Source organism: Haliotis rubra, unplaced genomic scaffold, assembly GCF_003918875.1.
Source record: "Haliotis rubra isolate DU_JTF1 unplaced genomic scaffold, ASM391887v1 Scf66, whole genome shotgun sequence".
Lineage (NCBI taxonomy): Eukaryota > Metazoa > Mollusca > Gastropoda > Lepetellida > Haliotidae > Haliotis > Haliotis rubra.
Window position 1 is genome coordinate 852,130 of NW_025767368.1, and position 17,921 is coordinate 870,050.

The window sequence follows — 17,921 nt, forward strand, 5'->3', positions numbered from 1 at the left end:
GCATTCCACTGAATACTTGATGGTATGAAAGACTGTCGAGCTCTGTTTTGAGGGAAGGTAATCGACAGCCAGTCAGAAGGAAGTAGTTCAAAATGGTGAGATGAAATATGTCAACTATCAAATCTAATTTTAGCTGCCTTTTTGACTATATTCGAAATACACTCCAGAAATTTTGCGAGCAGTATTAACAATTTTAAAAAGTCTGTTTTTGTTGCGATGAGACAGATCTCCATACCAACATAGAAAATTGTAGGTCAACACACTTTGAATAAAGATTTGATAAAAAACTGTCATTACGGTTTTGTCAATGCCTTGACGATAATAATGTTCAGAATCAGTAACAGTGGCGTTATCTGCAAATTTCACAGTAAACAAGTCATATATTGACAAGTAACAGTCACTGGTATACAAAACGAAGCGTACGGATGAAGGAACACAACCATGTGGATCTCCAGTAGAGGTTGAGAGAAAAGAAGATTGATAGCCATTGACACTGACATACTGAGTTCTATGTACCCTGAATTCTTTAACCCATCTGATAATGTTTTTATTAACACCTAGATTAAATAGTTTACTCCTCACACGGTGTGGCTGTATGGTATTAGTTGTTACAAGTCTGCAGATTAGAGTAAATATTATACATCGATTGAGATTTCACTTCTTAAAATGATTAGGTAACTATCTTGACAATTGATCGTTGCTTGAAAGGTATGAATTTCGAGTACTCGGGTCCGAGTCGAGTCTCATCCCTCGAGTACTCGAGTCCCAAAATTTGGACTCGTTGAAGCCCTATTGTACTGTAGGGGAACTGAAAACCAGTCTTCACCATGATGAGTGAAAGCTTTACCAATAGGCTACACCATCGCCCATTATTATGGAGAAGGGTCCCATTGTCGTACACGCAGAGTAAAGAGGTATTTTCCAGTCAACTTACAGGTGACTTGAGTTGATCTTTAATCCAGTTGAGGTAGAACTGCAGATTTCTCTTGTCCATGGGCTCCTTGCTCCAGCAGGCTATCTTGCCTATAATCCGACTGGACTGGAGAAGAAGAAACGAGGAACATATGAAGAAGTCGGACACTTTACATGTCATTACATGTCATGTTTGCGTAAAGTAGTGGAGACTGGACCAGACACACCAGTAGTATAGAGACCTGAACAGATCAGTTTTGAGCACGGCAACACAATCACCAAGGTCGCAGCCAGAGTAACATTGCCTTATGACATGAGCCTAGCAACAGTGCTCCTGGGGTCATTGGGTGTACTTTAGTTCTACCCAAAGATCTGTCTACACTTAATATCATCAAATGAGCCCAACAGTGTTTAGAGCTTTCATTAAAGTTTACTAAATATACCTTGTGGTGGTCCATTTTATAGAAAGCAGCAGTTTAAGCATTTTACATCATATGAGTAAAAAACAAATGCACCTGTCAGGTATACCTATCTTGTCAGGTATACCTATTCATTGATTGATAATCTTTACATTTACTCTTCACGCAAACATGTTGAGCCAGCAAGATGCTGCTGTAAGATTGGAAACAGGAAACTACAACTTCCATTTTACATTCACTCAATACATTTGCTCAGAATGCTGTCTGTCCACCATGGCATCATTAGCAATGACTACTCCCTTCCTTCCTTGTTCCTTAATAGGATCCATGATATACTTACAGTGTTCCCTCGATTGGTCATAAAATCACCCAATGAATTCATACATAATGATGAGCTAATTAGAAGTTGTAATACCAAAGGTGCTCCCCTTGTTAAATCAACATCAGAATAGGAACGCTTATAGTTATAGAGGCCATGGCAGCATTCCATGAAGCGATTTGTCTGCTAATTTGTATACTTTTTCATTGTCTCATGACAGTCATACTGTTATGATTGCACTTGTGGGACAGGGCCCTGTTTTGCAAGGTGGTCTTAGTGTGTAAATCTATGTTGTGCGACATTTTGTGAATGCTGTGAGCAGTTTGATGAGCTGGTACCTGGTAAACGATGAATTTGTCCTCTCTGTCGAGGAGATGGAAGAAGGGGTTCCAAACTGACTCCTTCTTCTTCTTCGCGTACTCCTTGAAAATGTCTACACGAGCCTTCTCCTCCTGAAAAACACACACAACAAGGTAAGAAAATGCAGTACATGGCCATACATGAGCTACTGTGATCTACAACATTTGGAATATTAATATGTTAATACAAAAGGTTTACAAAATAGAGAATTGTACAACCACCACTCTCGATAGCTATAAAAGTTGAGGCAGATGTATTTCATATGTTTTGCTTGAGTTTCTAGTCACTCTCTCTGATGATGGAATCCTACTCTCCCCCAAAAAGTGTTGCATTCAATCATGGGGCACTGATGGCCTAGTTAACTAGGGGTGCTTTGCTGTGTTGAGTTACTTCCCTTTGGCAGGCCAGAAACCATACCATGCTCTTTTGTGAAACTAAAAGGTTAATCGTCATTACCTCAGGTCCCCCTCACACATGAAGCTGACAAGCAACAATAGAACAGGGAGCCTGTTCAAAGCATTGTTAACCCCAACACATTCAACTCCATGTCATTGACATCTTAATGAGTGAGGGGCGGTGGGGTAGCCTAATGGTTAAAGCGTTGGCTCGTCTGCCCCCTCGTGATCGAACAATTTTGCATTACGTCACAATGTAACCGACGTCACGATGCATGTCCGTTGCCATCGCCTTGTTCAGCCTCCTACAGTAAACTACTCTGTTGCATCCCGTTTCTTGGTTTGCAGTTGCTTCACGCAGCTAACGTCACTGGTGGAAACATTACGTTAATGTTCTCCAACGTTTTAAATGTCTCAATTCGACTCACAAGTTTTCAGCGACACGGTAACGTTCGCAATGTTTACATTCCCATAATGCAATCGTGGAATGTCGCTTGACTACTCAGCTTCATCTGAATATACTGATCCAAACTTATGTTGATAGTAGAAATACAAGGTTCATATTGCCCATATGGTTTACGTTAATCACAGATGTAATCAAAATAATTGAGAGAAAATATTTAACCCGAACGTAAACCATCATTAAACTGTTTATCGTTTGTATTTTCTGGTAGGGGGCAGACACATCAATAGAACAGCGCGCAAGTTAGCCCTGTGCAAGGATTCTTAATTTAGGTCACCAACACCATCGTTTGTTTGCTGCCTTAGATTAATCGTAATTACCCTTACAATGTATTAAATTTGGCATCTTAGAAAAACTGAACTATTATAAAGTTAAAGCACTCGGACGCAAGCGTCCTCGTGCCTTAACTATAATAGTTGAGGGCAAAAGTGTGCTTTATTACACTATACATGGTGGTAGAGCGAACTGTATTTCTTAAACATTATGCATCATTACCACAAGTACAACCCCTCCGAGTTGGAAACAACATGAAAGATTTAGGGGTCCATTGATTCAAGTACCATGTAAGATTTAATAAGCCTCAGGACACCTCTTAATTTATAACACTGCCTTTACAAAGTGAGACACCACTTTGAGACTGACTGACTGACTGAGTTTGGTTTTACGCCGCTTTTAGCAATATTCCAGCAACATCACGGCGGAGGACACCAGAAATGGGCTTCACACATTGTACCCATGTGGGGATTTGAACCCGGGTCTTCGGCGTGACGAGCCAACGCTTTAACCATTAGGCTACCCCACCGCCCCCACCACTTTGAGAAGCTTTCAAAGTACATCTATAGACATACAGGGGTGGAAATAACTTTAAAATTGCTAGTGTACTCTGGAACAGTGGCACATGTAAAATCACTTGCCCTGATAATTTTTCCACTGTACCGGCTGTTTTCTTGTTGATTTTTTTAAATAAACAACATAATTAACACCGGAAAGTCATCTGGACACCGGTACAGTGTGATATACAAATTTGCTTGCCCGACAGAAAATAACACTGGACTCGGACGTCGGGCAATGGGTTATTTCCACCCTGACATATCTTGTACAGATTATAAAAACGTATACATCTACAATGAAATTCATTCATAGGTGTCCAAAGAAATTTTAGAGCCAACAGCGTTCATATTTCTATACCTGCAGGGCATCGTCCAGCATGGTGAGAATATACTCAAGTGTTTGGTCCTTGGCAATCTGGTTGATCAGGCTGTAGAACGTCACAGCAAACTGTCAAAACATATCAAGCATCCACTTATAAGGGACAGCTAAGTATCATCATAAAATTCTCATTTTATCATCATAACAGAAATCTTACCATAAAAACTACAAAACTTAGATAAACCTGTAGAGGTTTCCAATTCTTTGAAGAGAATTGTCCTTGGGGTACATATATGCATTTTCTGCGGCTGAAAATGTCATGTGACAGTTGTATCAATGTTTTAATAAAAATATTATTGTACAATAAATAAAAATCTTTTTTATTTATTATACGGCCTCCACCACGTGGGGTTACCCCCCTGCTACACATGCGAAGCCAACCAGGTAAGCACCCAGGCCTGTATCATCATTCCTTCTGCTGAACAAATCAGTGAACAGAATTGCGGGGAGGTGGGTGGCCCTACCCAAAGGACGATTCTCTTCAAAGAATTTGAAACCTCAACAAGTTTATCTATTCTTTTTCATAGATATCGTCATTGGGGTACATATATGCATTAACACAGACTCCCAAAGACCGGAGGCTAGGGAGGAGGGAATTCTGTCATAGTACACATAAATAGCGATCGTTAAGAAGAAAGTAACTGACGGCATAACACTCACTGTGTCCCGAAGCTTCCGCGAGAGGCATGATGGGAGGGTAACCGACAGGGAGGACCCGACCTCACAAGCTAAGCAAAACAGTTCGCACACTGTGCGAAATTAAAACCCCGCCCACATCATGAAATCTATAAAGAGCACCGAAAGGGGGAAAACCAACTGACAACCGACTAGTATCTCATGAGAGAAATCGAAAGTAGTTAGATATGACAACAGCGGATATATCAATTATACACAATTGAAAACAGCGTCATCTGTCCAGATAACCAAGATTCACTCGGTCAGGGTGGCAGGACACTGTCCACTGGAGAGAACAGAACGGCCAAAACCCACTCAATCACGGGAAAGTGTATCGAGCTGATAGTGCCTTATAAATGTGCTAGGCCTGCTCCAAATAGTGGCAGAGCATATCTCTTCAATGGGCAGTGCCGGTGCAAAAGCCTTTGAAGTGGCCACTGCCCTGACCGAGTGAGCCTTTAACCCCTCAGGGGGAGGCTTGCCCTTATCCTGATAAGCACTACAAATGACCGATACAAGCCAGCGAGATAGGGTCTGTTTGCTAGCCGGCATCCCAGCCTTCCCGCCACCGTAACAGCAGAACAGATTGGTACCCGTACAGATCCCTTGTGTTCCTTTGATATAGACCTTGAGGGTCTTATGGACATCCAACGGGTGAGTGCTTGTTGCAGAGGTCCCTGATGTGGAAGGCTGGGTAAGATTAGGAAGTTGGATAGGAGCTGTCACATGGAAAGCGTGCTTGATCTTCGGACGGTAAGTATCCGGGAGGCGAATACTGACACGATCTGGATGGAACACAGTCAGCGCCGGGTCTGCCGACATACCATGTAAATCGCCAACCCTTCGCCCAGATGTTACCGCCACCAGAAATACAGCCTTTCATGGTAACAGCTGAATGGAAATAGCCGATAGACGTGAGAAAGTATGACGGGACAGCAATCTAGCATGATTGACAAATCCCAAGGTTGGCTGGTACGCCTGACAGCAGGTCGAACCCGATCCACGCCAGCCAAGAAGCGCTGCATAAGAGGGTGCTGCCCCAGAAGAGTGGAAATAGCGGTGGAGTAGCCACGAATGGTCGAAGCCGCCAAGCCTTCTTCCAAACGAGCCTGCAGAAACTCCAATACTCGGACTAAATCCGCAGAAAAGGGATCTGCAATCCCCTTATCTGAACACCAGCGCGCATAGCGGGACCACCTATCCTAATATTGAACGCTTGTCGAATCCCGCCTCAAAGCCAGAATTGTGTCTGCAAATGCTGCAGGAATTCCGCATGCTTCGAGCCTAGACCTGACAGAGGCCAAGCCACCCACTGAATCCTTGGACTGGGGTATGGCGCGCTGTTCTGAGTGAGAATGTCCGGTCACAAAGGTAATAGAACAGGAGGCTGAGCCAGAAACCTGAGAATTACTGGAAACCAGCTCTGTGACGGCCATACCGGTGCCAGTAGCACAAGTAGCCGAGCTGGCTGGATGGACAGCTGGGAGAGGACCTGGGGAATGAGTGGTAGAGGGGGAAACACCCACAGCACCTTGCCCGTCCAATCCAGCAGGAAGGCGTTGGAAGCCAACACCCTCTGGTCCGGTATTCGAGAGCAGAACACGGGTATCTGATTCGTCCCGCCGGACGCAAACAGATCCACCTGGAACGATCTGTACAACTGGGAGATAACTCCGAATATCTGCCGATCGAGCATCCACTCGTGCGGGGCCAGGATCCGGCGAGAGAGAGCATCTGCTCGCACGTTCTCCAGCCCCGGGAGATAAACAGGAATCACCTGACAGTCGCACTGGTCGCACCAGAAGAGAAATTCCCACGTCTCCCAAAGGAGTGCTAGGGACACCGTGCCGCCTTGCTTCAGGATGTACGTCATGGCCGTACGGTTGTCCAATTGAAGACGAACCACCTGGCCCTGAACATGCTCGAAAACCAACCGCACAGCTCTCAGTTCCAAGACATTGATGTGAAGGCTGGCCTCGGCTTGGGACCAGAGTCCGGACACCGACAGACTGCCCAGAACACCCCCCAGCATCGGTTTGAACTGTAAGAGCTGGCATCAGGATTTCCAAAGGGACCCCCTTGGAGAGATTCCCGACATTGGTCCACCACTGAAGATGAGGAGACAACCACCCAGGCACTGTGAGACACTTCTCCAGATCCTCTGAGTGAGCCCACAGACTCGCCAAAGCTTGCTCTTTAGGGCGCATCCTCAACCGCGCCCGCCACACGACAGAGATAGTTGCCGCCATATGACCCAGTAGATGGAGCCAAGTCTGCGCTGGTACCTGGGTCTTGGAGAGGAATGAAGACACCATCTCCCGTACTCTGTTGACCCGGTCGGGCGACAAAGAGACAAGACCCTGTTGAGTTGTGAACCGCGCCCCGAGAAAAACCAAGTCCGGGGTGGGTACCAGGTCGGATTTCTTGAGGTTGCTGATACACCCCAGTTGCCTTCCTTGCGACCTTGTCACGCCGAAGACCCGGGTTCGAATCCCCACATGGGTACAATGTGTGAAGCCCATTTCTGGTGTCCCCCTCCGTGATGTTGCTGGAATATTGCTAAAAGCGGCGTAAAACCAAAACTCAGTCAGTCAGTCAGTCAGTCCTTGCGACCTTGCGAGGGTAGCTGGCACTAACATGAGCTTGGTGAACACCCTGGGGGCAGTGGATATGCCGTAGGGGAGCACCGTGAATTGGTAACACATCCCGTCGTAAGAGAACCGGTGGTACTGCTTGAACGAAGGATGAATTGGTACATGTAGATACGCATCCCTTAGGTCAATCGACGCAAGCCAATCGCCGGGCTGAACAGGAGATCACCGAGCGAAGAGTCTCCATCTTGAAGGATGGAACCTCTAACATGCGATTCAACCCCTTGAAGTTGAGAATAAGACGGAACCCGCCGTCCTTCTTCAGAACGAGAAAGTATGTGGAATAAAACCCCGCCTTCTCCTCGCCCAGTGGTATGCTCTCTATTGCGGACTTGTCCAGCAAAGCCTGAACCTCGTTGCGCAGTATACCCGCCTTGACCGGACATGACGGCACCGGAGTGCGCCTTATGTCAGTGAACTCTGGCGGGCCTCACTTCCACAGCGGTAGATGGCCGACACTGACGGTAGATAGCACCCAAGTGTTGCATGTAGCCTTCTCCCACTCCAGTAGGAATAGAGAGAGGCGGCGCCCCACTGGGACGTGAGGTAAGAGTGAGTGAGTAGTCCCCTGCAGATGAACTGGCTGGGACATACCCACGGATACAACCGGCAGGTTTAACGGGAGGTCGGGGCAGACCCCCTGCGACTGCGAAAAGGCTGCTGGGAGCCAGACGAAGAGACCTGCTCCTTGCTCTTACCATTGGCGACACGGCTTCTCCTCCTACCTCTACCCAGCGGCCTAAGCCAGCTGGCAGGCTCGGGCGTAGGCTGTGCCCCATAGGAAGAACCCGCTACGGGAGCGAGAAGCCCGCCGTTGCACCAACAAGGCCTTAGAGTCCTTGAAGGAGGTCGCTGCTGCAGCAGCCTCCCGAATGACCTGCTGTGCCACCGGAAACAACGTCGCTCCCAGCCGAAACGGAAGGGCCAGCAAGGTCTGCTGTGTTGCTGCCAAATAACGGGACGTAGACAGCCACACCTTGCGCATCCACATGACTGCGCACATCACCGTGGACGCGGCAGACCTTAAAGAGTCTCGCGTCAGGTGGGCCTGAACTTCGGATAGTTGGCGGAGAAGAAGAACATGCGGAGAAACGTCACCAGTGCTCCCCTCCGACTCCAGAGCCGACCTTTGTATCGAGGAAAGGTACGCCTCGATGACCACGACCCGCACCTGCTGCATGGCATTCCGGTAGACTTCCTCATAAGTCTGGTATGCCCGCCGCAGGGGGCATCTGACTGGGCAAACGGTGGTACTAACTGCCCTTGCTTGGCAGCCAGGGCTGCCCCCGAGGAAGCTGAGCCTCGCTCGAGGGCAACCAAAGTGAATACACACTCGTCCACCACCGGCACAAGGGTCAGGGAATCATCACCCAGCTGATACCTCTTAACGAGTTCAGGGTGATCGAACCTGAGGCGAGAACCAACCAGGAGAGGATCCATCACGTCCTGCGCCTGGGAGGGCAAGATGCGGAGCTGTGTCTGAGAGGGCTGCCGAAGAGCAAACGCCGGACCGGAACCCCAGGAATCCAATGAACCCTGCGCCAGCACCGAGAGAGGGGCTGGGAGTGAACCCTCCCCTTCGGGGTAGCCGAGGAGCGATCTACAGGCCAAGGCTTGAGCCGAGCTTGGCGATCCCACCCCCGGACTCTCGGTCGCCCGTTCAGAGTGGGCGAGGAACTCCTGTCGGAGACCTCCAACCGACTCATGAACTAGGGACTTCACTGAGTCCATATGCTGTTGAAACAATTGTGTTATAACGGACATATCAAAACCACTGGAAGATTGAGACTGAGAGTGCGACTTATGCGAAGTAGACTTAGATTTAGTTTGCTTAGCCTTTTCGGCCTTGGACGGGGGAACCTCCTGGGTCAAGTCCCCTCCCGCCTCACACAATTCCTTGTAAAAAAGGAAGTCAGCCGCCCGTCTCTTCTGGGCCCGGGGGGAAAAGCCCATACACAATTGTCACACATTGATACACAGATGTCAGGGTTATGCCCTGCTTTTTCCAGACAGCATAAGCATTTATCATGCTTATCTTGGCGAGGGATATTTGCCCTCAGGCAGTACACACCGTAAACGCCTGAAAGCAAACACGCAAGCATGTAGCTAATGGCGCAACACAACAGCATAAATATACACGTACAAAACATTGAAAATTACATGAATGCGACAACGCGACATGAAATACTTGGTTAATAATGCAATATTTCAACCACATGGCACGCTAAACTTCCCGCCATGGAATAGCAACACGTGCGTAAACCACGGGAAAGCTAGCATAAAAGTTTAATACAGTCACATAAATGAGAAATAACTGACTGCAAAGTCAATAAAATGTTTCCCAAGAATGAATAATGACCATACATACAGTAGTTGAAGTCTCAGACATTCTTCCGATAAGAAGTTAATCAGCTTGGAACTCTATAAACATGTGTGAATACTAGAGTGACAGCAGAAGGAATGATGATACGGGCCTGGGTGCTTACCTGGTTGGCTGCACATGTGTAGCAGGGGGTAACTCCACGTGGTGGGGGCCGTATAATAAATAAAAAAGATTTTTATTTATTGTACAATATTTTTATTAAACATTGATACAACTGTCACATGACATTTTCAGCCGCAGAAAATGCATATATGTACCCCAAGGACGATCTCTATGAAAAAGAATAAGAAAATTATACATAATTTTCACTAAAGACAGTCTATTACTTTGGCACTTTTCAAAATTGGGATCAGGTAAAATTCCATCCCATCTTGTGAGTAAACCCGCTAATAGTCCATTTATATCATTTTGGTCTTGGAGCAGGCACCACAGAGGCTGAATATAATGGGGTGAACACATGAGAATCCTGTGATGTTTTACCAGTACCTGTTGAGGGTTTTCCAGCAGCATGGCTGTCCTGACCTCAGAGTTTGCCATGTCAAATTTAGAGATGAAGGTGTACACCTCCGGGGAGATCATCTGGCCTCTTCATAGAACAAAGAAAGACAATATGGAGTTTGTTAAGACGGTACCGAGAGAATTGCTAAGAAACAAGTTTCGCCCCAGTCAGTAATATAAAGGCTGTCAGTAAGCAATGTTACAAACACAGTAAACTGGAGGCTGACTGAAGGAGACACACCATCTGGATTCAGTGTACTCCTTTGTACTTCACTTATTTGACTCCCCACACATCCAGGGCAAACTGGATACTGGGGACCAATTCTGCCCGGTAGGATTGAAAAAGATGAGGGTTAACTCAATACTTATTAGTTTGTGACTTCAAACACTATGACAAAGACAAGACAAGCATCTAGGTAAATATATTAAGGTCTATGAAAACTCTCATGCAAAATCTACTGAAATGAAAAGAGGGCAGCACCTACATACAAGATGTCATGATGACGGTTTCATCCAAAAGGCAATCATAATATTTTAATACAAAATATATTTACAAATGTATTAGTGAGTAAATCCAGGTACACATGCATAAGGGGTGGTGGGGTAGCCTAGTGGTTAAAGCGTTCGCTCGTCATGCCGAGGACCCGGGTTTGTTTCCCCACACGGGTACAATGTGTGAAGCCCATTTCTGGTGTACCCCACCGAGATATTGCTGGAATATTGCTAAAAGCGGCATAAAGCTAAACTCACTCACTCACACATGCATAGGACTGAAACAGACTTATTCATTTTTTTATAATAATTTGCTTCAATGTACTGAATGTTCAAAAGGCAAGAATGAAATAAAAACATGGTTAGCTAATGTCTTTACTTTATTCCTTGAAAAATGTTAAGTTTAAGCAAAGTCTTTAAATTGTGCTTATGACATGGAACAACATATTCACACAATACCCCAGTTTCCAAAGGCAAGTAAAACCAAGGCTAATAAATGCTGTTCAGACTTTAGTAAAACCTTGGTCAGTTGATGGTCAAATGTATGCAACAACTCACTGTAGATATGACTGCCAGTTGACCCTATTGGCTCGCACATCATTGGCTCTTTCCTGTAGAAGACTGGTTGCAACTTGTGCTCCTGAATCATACAATACTTCACAGTCAGCATCACTCCACAGTGGAACAAGAAGTCAACCCAACACATACTCTTGTATATACATATATATAACATATCGGCCACTGACCGAGTTGACAATCACATTGCTGATACAACTGTACAAAGTATTCAGCATTCACCATAAAACACTACGCTGACAGATCAAGGATCAAGGGGGATTCCATGCCTCCTAACATAACCACGTACAGTGACTTTCAGCAAGCTACCACACATCTGTATCATGTGTATATTGGAAAACTTGTTCACATTTGCAACACTGAAATATAAATATGTTCTACATTTTGAAACTTTTGATAGCGATAATGATACGTGTAAATGTGTTTCAATATACACTGGACTACCATGAGAATTAGTTTCTATATCATGGAGAGACAAATATATCAAAAGCGGAATAGTATATAATAAAATATTAAAAACATAACTGATTTTTAAGTTTAACTTTGGTTGAAAACAGTTTCCTAAAATAAAGCATTTCCTATCTTCTTCTATTAGTACTGAAAATAATATATTGAATCATAGAATAAGGGACAAAATCAGGTATTTTATCCTGCTACATAACTACTGCTGGCCTAGTGTGATATAAGTATGACCGATGAGTGTGTGAGTCTGTGACAGGTAGCCTGGCCTGCCACCAGGCCACACAGCTATGTCGTCAGGCAAACATGGACAACACTGTATGGTCATCAGTGTAGAAACAAACAACAACTACAACTGCTGGCTCCTCAAACTGGCTTTGTGAGAAACAGTGATAGCGGCCTTTCTTTAACAATGACAAAGTGAACTAAAAACACCAAGAACATGCTCACATTTATCAAGGCTTTTTGTAGGATTGTGATTAAATTCATCATATTGAAATTTCATAATTTTACCTCATAAAAATGTTTTTGAACATAAACTTTCGAAAGGTCCCCATTTTGAGGTGCCAACAAAAATAGTTCTTAATTCCTTGATAAATCTCTTCAAGTATCTGAAAGTGCTATGTGTGACTCGGTTAAGGCAGTGTTCTGTGAGTTGGAAGTATTTTCTATGCGTGAGTTAACATGAAGCTTGCAGTGAAAATGTTAGAATGTGCAGGTCTATACATATGAAGGCTCCAGCAGAGCACATCCAGCAGGTGCTTGTACAGTACTGATACTTGATGCATCAGTGCTCAGTACACTACACAGAGCTCTCTTCGCTATACAAAGTGCATGCATCAGAGCTCAATACACTACACATAGTGCATGCACAAGATCATGCATGAATCAGAGTACACTCCACAATACATTGTACATGCATCAGACACTAAACAATACATAGTGCATGCATTAGAGCTCACTTACTCCATAAAAGTGCATGCATCAGAGCCCAACATGCACCCATTCCAAACAATGTGTCAGTCATTGTCAGGTATGTCACAACATATGCATGCTACATGTATACATGACAAAAATTGAACTAAATCTAACAACAATAGAGTGCAGCTTCCTCAAAATGCCCCAGTGGTAAGTAATAACCATCATAAAGTGATATAACTGTAGAATTTGGATGAAACTATCTTTTCTTTACAGCAAATTTCAACTAAGTACATACTTTTCAAGAATATATATTCACTCATGGTAAGATCCAACTTATCAATATGACTAAGCCTCCAAAACACTTGACCATAATTATTTCCTTTGGCCTGGTGAAAGTGTCAAGAACCAATGTCTGATATCCTGCATGAAGCAAATTACAAGAGAATTCTACATCAACATGTATAAAGTATACAAATACAGTTCTGTCAGTGTAATGGGGTCTACAGATGGAACAATTTCACTTGAACATACAAAAACATTGCTCACGATATGTTAAGCATGCTCAGTGACACTTACTCAAAGTTGTACATTTTTCAGTACAATTGTTCATTGACTTCAGCCAATCTGGGTGATCTAGACTATGGTATACCAGGAACACTACTAAGTTCACTTAACACATGTATGAGGGATATTTGAAAAGACTGGAGAGAAACAAACATTCTGGTTATCATATCTGCACTGCACTGACAAAAGGCTTCTTAATCCAAACACATCTTACACTAAAACAGTTCCTCAGGCATATTTTTTTCAAAGTGTGGAGGGACTTGGGATTTTTGTTTTATTTTTGTATTGAAAACAAACATGATGAGGGAGGAATACTTTCCTCTTTATCCCAAAACATACAACAAACACAACTAGGCACCCATAAAACATGGCTCTTCAACAGTGTCAGTTGTCTCCTATTATCAACACAGTCATATTACATGGGACATTACAAAAATAATTAATTTACTGACAATAAAATGACTGACAAACAAGATTTACACTGATGCACCAGTTGCAATAAATGTTTTCGTTTTCTAGTTAAGTGTACTGGCATTTCAAAGCAAAGTGAAGATGCATAATTAAGGTAATGTGTGAGTGCAAACTCTGAATATTTTGATCAAAATAATAAATAATTTATTCAAAGGTGCAGCTACAAGTGCAAGAGAGCCTTAGTTGATCCTTGTACTGCAGTTGACGACACCTAAACTTCTACTCACTGTAACAATGAGCATGATGAATACAGATTACCATACACTACAGCACTGACTCATGGTGAGTAGACCAGAACTACTGTTGTCATACCTCATAGGACATACATTATATATTAGCTATCATATTTAGCCATGCTCACCAAAGCCTTTTCCCGCTCCTGGAAGTTAGATAAGAAGAAAATCAAACAATTACTAAGCTACTGGTAATGATATAACTGCATGCAGGTACAAGGGTCTAGATCTTCTTAATGATCATGGTTGAGATTAATCTTAGCAGTTAAATTTCAAAGTTAAGATAACGTGACAAAAGTTATAGTGTGAGATAAGTTTCACACTGTCCAGTGTATCAAGATGTACATTCATTATTTTCTTCTTTCATCTACCGACAGCAAAGCAAGACGCCATCTTGGATGAAGATTAAAACTACTAACTAACATCAGGTATTCAGCCATGTTAAAATTTATGATCTTTAAATTTTTTAAAAAAGGCCATGATGAATTATTTACTTATGACATCTTTACAAGTATCTAACAATCATTTTGAAAATTAAGACCCAGAAATGTATCGATGTAATCCTAATGACTGCAAAGTACATATGCAATATAACGCAAAACATCCTACTTAGACATCCTAACTTCGCCAAGGCAAGTATGATGACATAGTTAACATGCTCTCAACTACATCTACTGATTGCCATGGCTACCCCTATCAACTATACATTATGGCATAATGATTGACATCAGTAGGTTGCGGGGTGAAGTGATATCAACAAGTCCTGTAGAAATACCCAACTTATGACAATGTCAGAAGAAAGGGATCCTGGTCCAATGAATTTAGGGGCCACATAACAAGCTATCTTAGTCCCTGATGTTGAGTAATTTTGATCAGGACTCACTGACTTTCATTCTTCATTGCTGTAATGATAGACAGGAAGAAAATATTTTGGCTGCATCAAGACAAAACACACCTAGTTTGTCATTATTTATACAAGAAAAAATACAATTAACAAGAATGCATACTTCATTCTAAAACTGAACTAAGGACATTAATAAAATGTCAAATTAGATACAAAGTACATGTAGTGTTTGAACAACTTGACTCACTCTTAACATGCTTAATATCAGGACTTGCTTGTCCATCTCTAATATAAAGCATACTAGTAGATGATCTGTGTCCTTTGCTTTGGTCAGTTGGTTTCTCGTCATAAACAAGACAACGGATTCCATGTGACAAGATATATTGGTACAACACATTCACAACATCCTATGCCTAACTATACTGGTTTATCCCCACTTACCCTTCCTCAGACAACTGCCTATAACAGAGTGCTATATTTTTAGACAATTAAAATGATTTCATACACATGTTAAACCTTCTTCAACAGGTCACTATATCTGACAGACATTAGGGAGAACCAAGGATGCTATTGGGGTTAATTTCACTATCATGACTATTGATTGTATTGCAATTGCAATCCAGATTGTTGCAATGGGATCATAGGAGTGCTCAGCTGTTGCTAGTAATAGTAGTAGCAAACCAGGTGTAATGCTTGATAATGATACTAATCAATGTAACAGAAATGAGTATAGTATTGCATACAATTTCAACGTCAGCTATTTTTCTCCCTTCTGCAACATAAACGTAAGGAAAGTACCAGTATCTCAAATCTGAAGTTATCATGACCCTAGTTAACCATCCACATTGGCAGGTTTGAAATTAGCTTTACAAATGTAATATTTATAAGTAACTGCAATTACCACAAGTTTCAATTGTTATACTGTACTACTATATATTCCAATGACATTTGATATTCTTACAATGGCTGTAGTTTAATATATTGTTACACTCCTAACAAACCTGACATGCTCCATCTACAAAGGTCAATGACACTAATTCTCTAATACAGCCACTTTAAAAACATGGTGAAAATGCATATATCATAAACAAATTCCCCAAAAGCTTACAACTCATGCTACAGAACTAATCTTCAAAACACAAAATCTTCAAATCCATTGACATTCTAAAATGTAGATGATTTCTAGGATCCATAATAACACACTATGAATGTTAAACAAATCATCGATCATTGAAGTAATTGCTTTAAAGTATGCTATGAGAATTGTCCATCTTAAATCTTTGATATGGTAGGAGTTGGTATCTCAACAAACTAAACTTGCTGGAGATGGCAATGTGTATACACCATAGATTTTCAGGTGATGCTGATATATTCCCTTGAACAAACAGAACTGATTTAATGAAGCTGTTCTTGTGATGTATTATGGTCCCTGTGTATGGTACCAATGAGGTTTCAGGTGAAACCCCTTCTAAATGCCTAGCTGGTAGTTGTTGGGAATTAGCTCTGTAAACAGTCCGAAGTCACAAGAAGCTAATTACAATTTTATTTACAAGAATGGAATATGTGGTGGCCACAGAGAGTCGGTACAACCTTCTGGGCAGAGGGCTAGAGCTAACCTGCATTGGAGAATCTAAACCCTCCTGCTCAACATTTGATGATGATGATGATGATCTGAATCCTAATATATCACTCCAGTGGTAATAATTAATCATGAATTATTGTATAAATTAGTACTCCATGATCGATGATCCAAACATCTATGTACTGAAACCTGTGATGTTATGCTAAATCAAATCTGGAAAGTCCGTATAATCTGCATGATTATTAACAGGAATGTTTGTCAGTACTAGAGACATAATACAACTGAAATCATGTTGTACACTGGCATTACAATGTATGATTTTTTGTAAAAAGTTTCTAAAACAGATGTTTTTCATCTGTGCCTCATTTTAATTGTTTATCCCTGAAATGACAACTCATTCTCACTTATGCAATGCATTACCCAACATTTACCAGTGTGGTTGTATATCTGTATGTCTTCATTGATTGGTACAAAAGCACATACTAATATAATCACATTTTAAATATGGGATCCTTTATAGTAGTATATACATTGAATGCCTTATTATCATGCATATGACAAGTTGTTCATTTGATTAGTGAGAAAATTGTACCTTCTGGAAAGTACCAGTATTAGTGTCCGAAAAACCAATGTAAACAGCTTACAATCTGTATATATACATTCATGCCATCTGTATTGAATGTCGTTATTTCATATTTTTACATATGGCATCACTTTCACAGGCCCCATTATCACGATGATTGTGAATATGTGTGTGCACAACTGCATGATGACGATGAACGATCGCATGGTGTAAACATAGAAGGGGTAGATTTCTAGGTTACAGAAACAATCTCACAAAAACACTACCCAGAGTTTTACTCAATTAATGTTACATGAATATCAACACGTTACTTATACCGGACACAGTTGCTTATACCGGACACCGCTCCTGATATCCTGACACAGACCTTCCGTTTCTGAGTTTCTTCAATCAGACATATTTTTGACAAGATGACATTTTCATTTACCTTTCTCCAGATCCTCTATATTTGAAATAACAGTGCCGAAGTTCTCAATGCCAGCCATTATTTTGGGTGGCTCTACAATACACCTGTCAAAGCAAATAAGAAATTATCTGGCACTTAAAATGAAGATCACTTTGAAAACATCAAGGTTATCATCTGCTAATGTGATCATGTGACACACGGAACTAGTGCAACGTGTATGTTTATGGCTTATCTTATAAACTAGCTTAAAGGCAAATGAAAAATATCTTTGAAACAATAACCTTGCTCTGTATTAAATGATTTTTATCTACTGTTTTATTTTTATAAATGAAAGGAATATAAACGAGGACAATTCAATGGTTTTATCAGTATTATACAATATGAATTCTACTATAAATAAGTTTTCTTAGGGAAATACAACAGGAATTTTCGCAATTTCTCACGAGATTATGTGTTACAACGAGATCGTTTCAAGGAATACTAAGGGATAAAATTTAAGGTAAGTG

The 17,921-nt window shown here is 42.1% G+C and overlaps 1 protein-coding gene across 2 annotated transcripts in view; it reads right to left on the minus strand.

Annotated features, from left to right (window-relative positions):
* LOC124257346 (V-type proton ATPase subunit H-like) overlaps positions 1 to 17,620 on the minus strand; it is a 31,732-nt gene extending 14,112 nt beyond the window's left edge. The window contains exons 1-7 of one of the 2 annotated variants that reach the window (XM_046691384.1): positions 17,437 to 17,620; positions 14,129 to 14,146; positions 11,335 to 11,416; positions 10,273 to 10,372; positions 4,057 to 4,146; positions 1,989 to 2,102; positions 935 to 1,039 (exon numbers count right to left, since the gene is read on the minus strand). In XM_046691384.1, coding sequence (XP_046547340.1) covers positions 935 to 1,039; positions 1,989 to 2,102; positions 4,057 to 4,146; positions 10,273 to 10,372; positions 11,335 to 11,416; positions 14,129 to 14,146; positions 17,437 to 17,494 — 567 coding nt within the window. In that variant the 5' untranslated portion in view covers positions 17,495 to 17,620. The remainder of the gene's footprint in view (positions 1 to 934; positions 1,040 to 1,988; positions 2,103 to 4,056; positions 4,147 to 10,272; positions 10,373 to 11,334; positions 11,417 to 14,128; positions 14,147 to 17,436) is intronic. The other variant, XM_046691385.1, reaches the window with a different exon arrangement.
* Between the last annotated feature and the right edge of the window lie 301 nt (positions 17,621 to 17,921).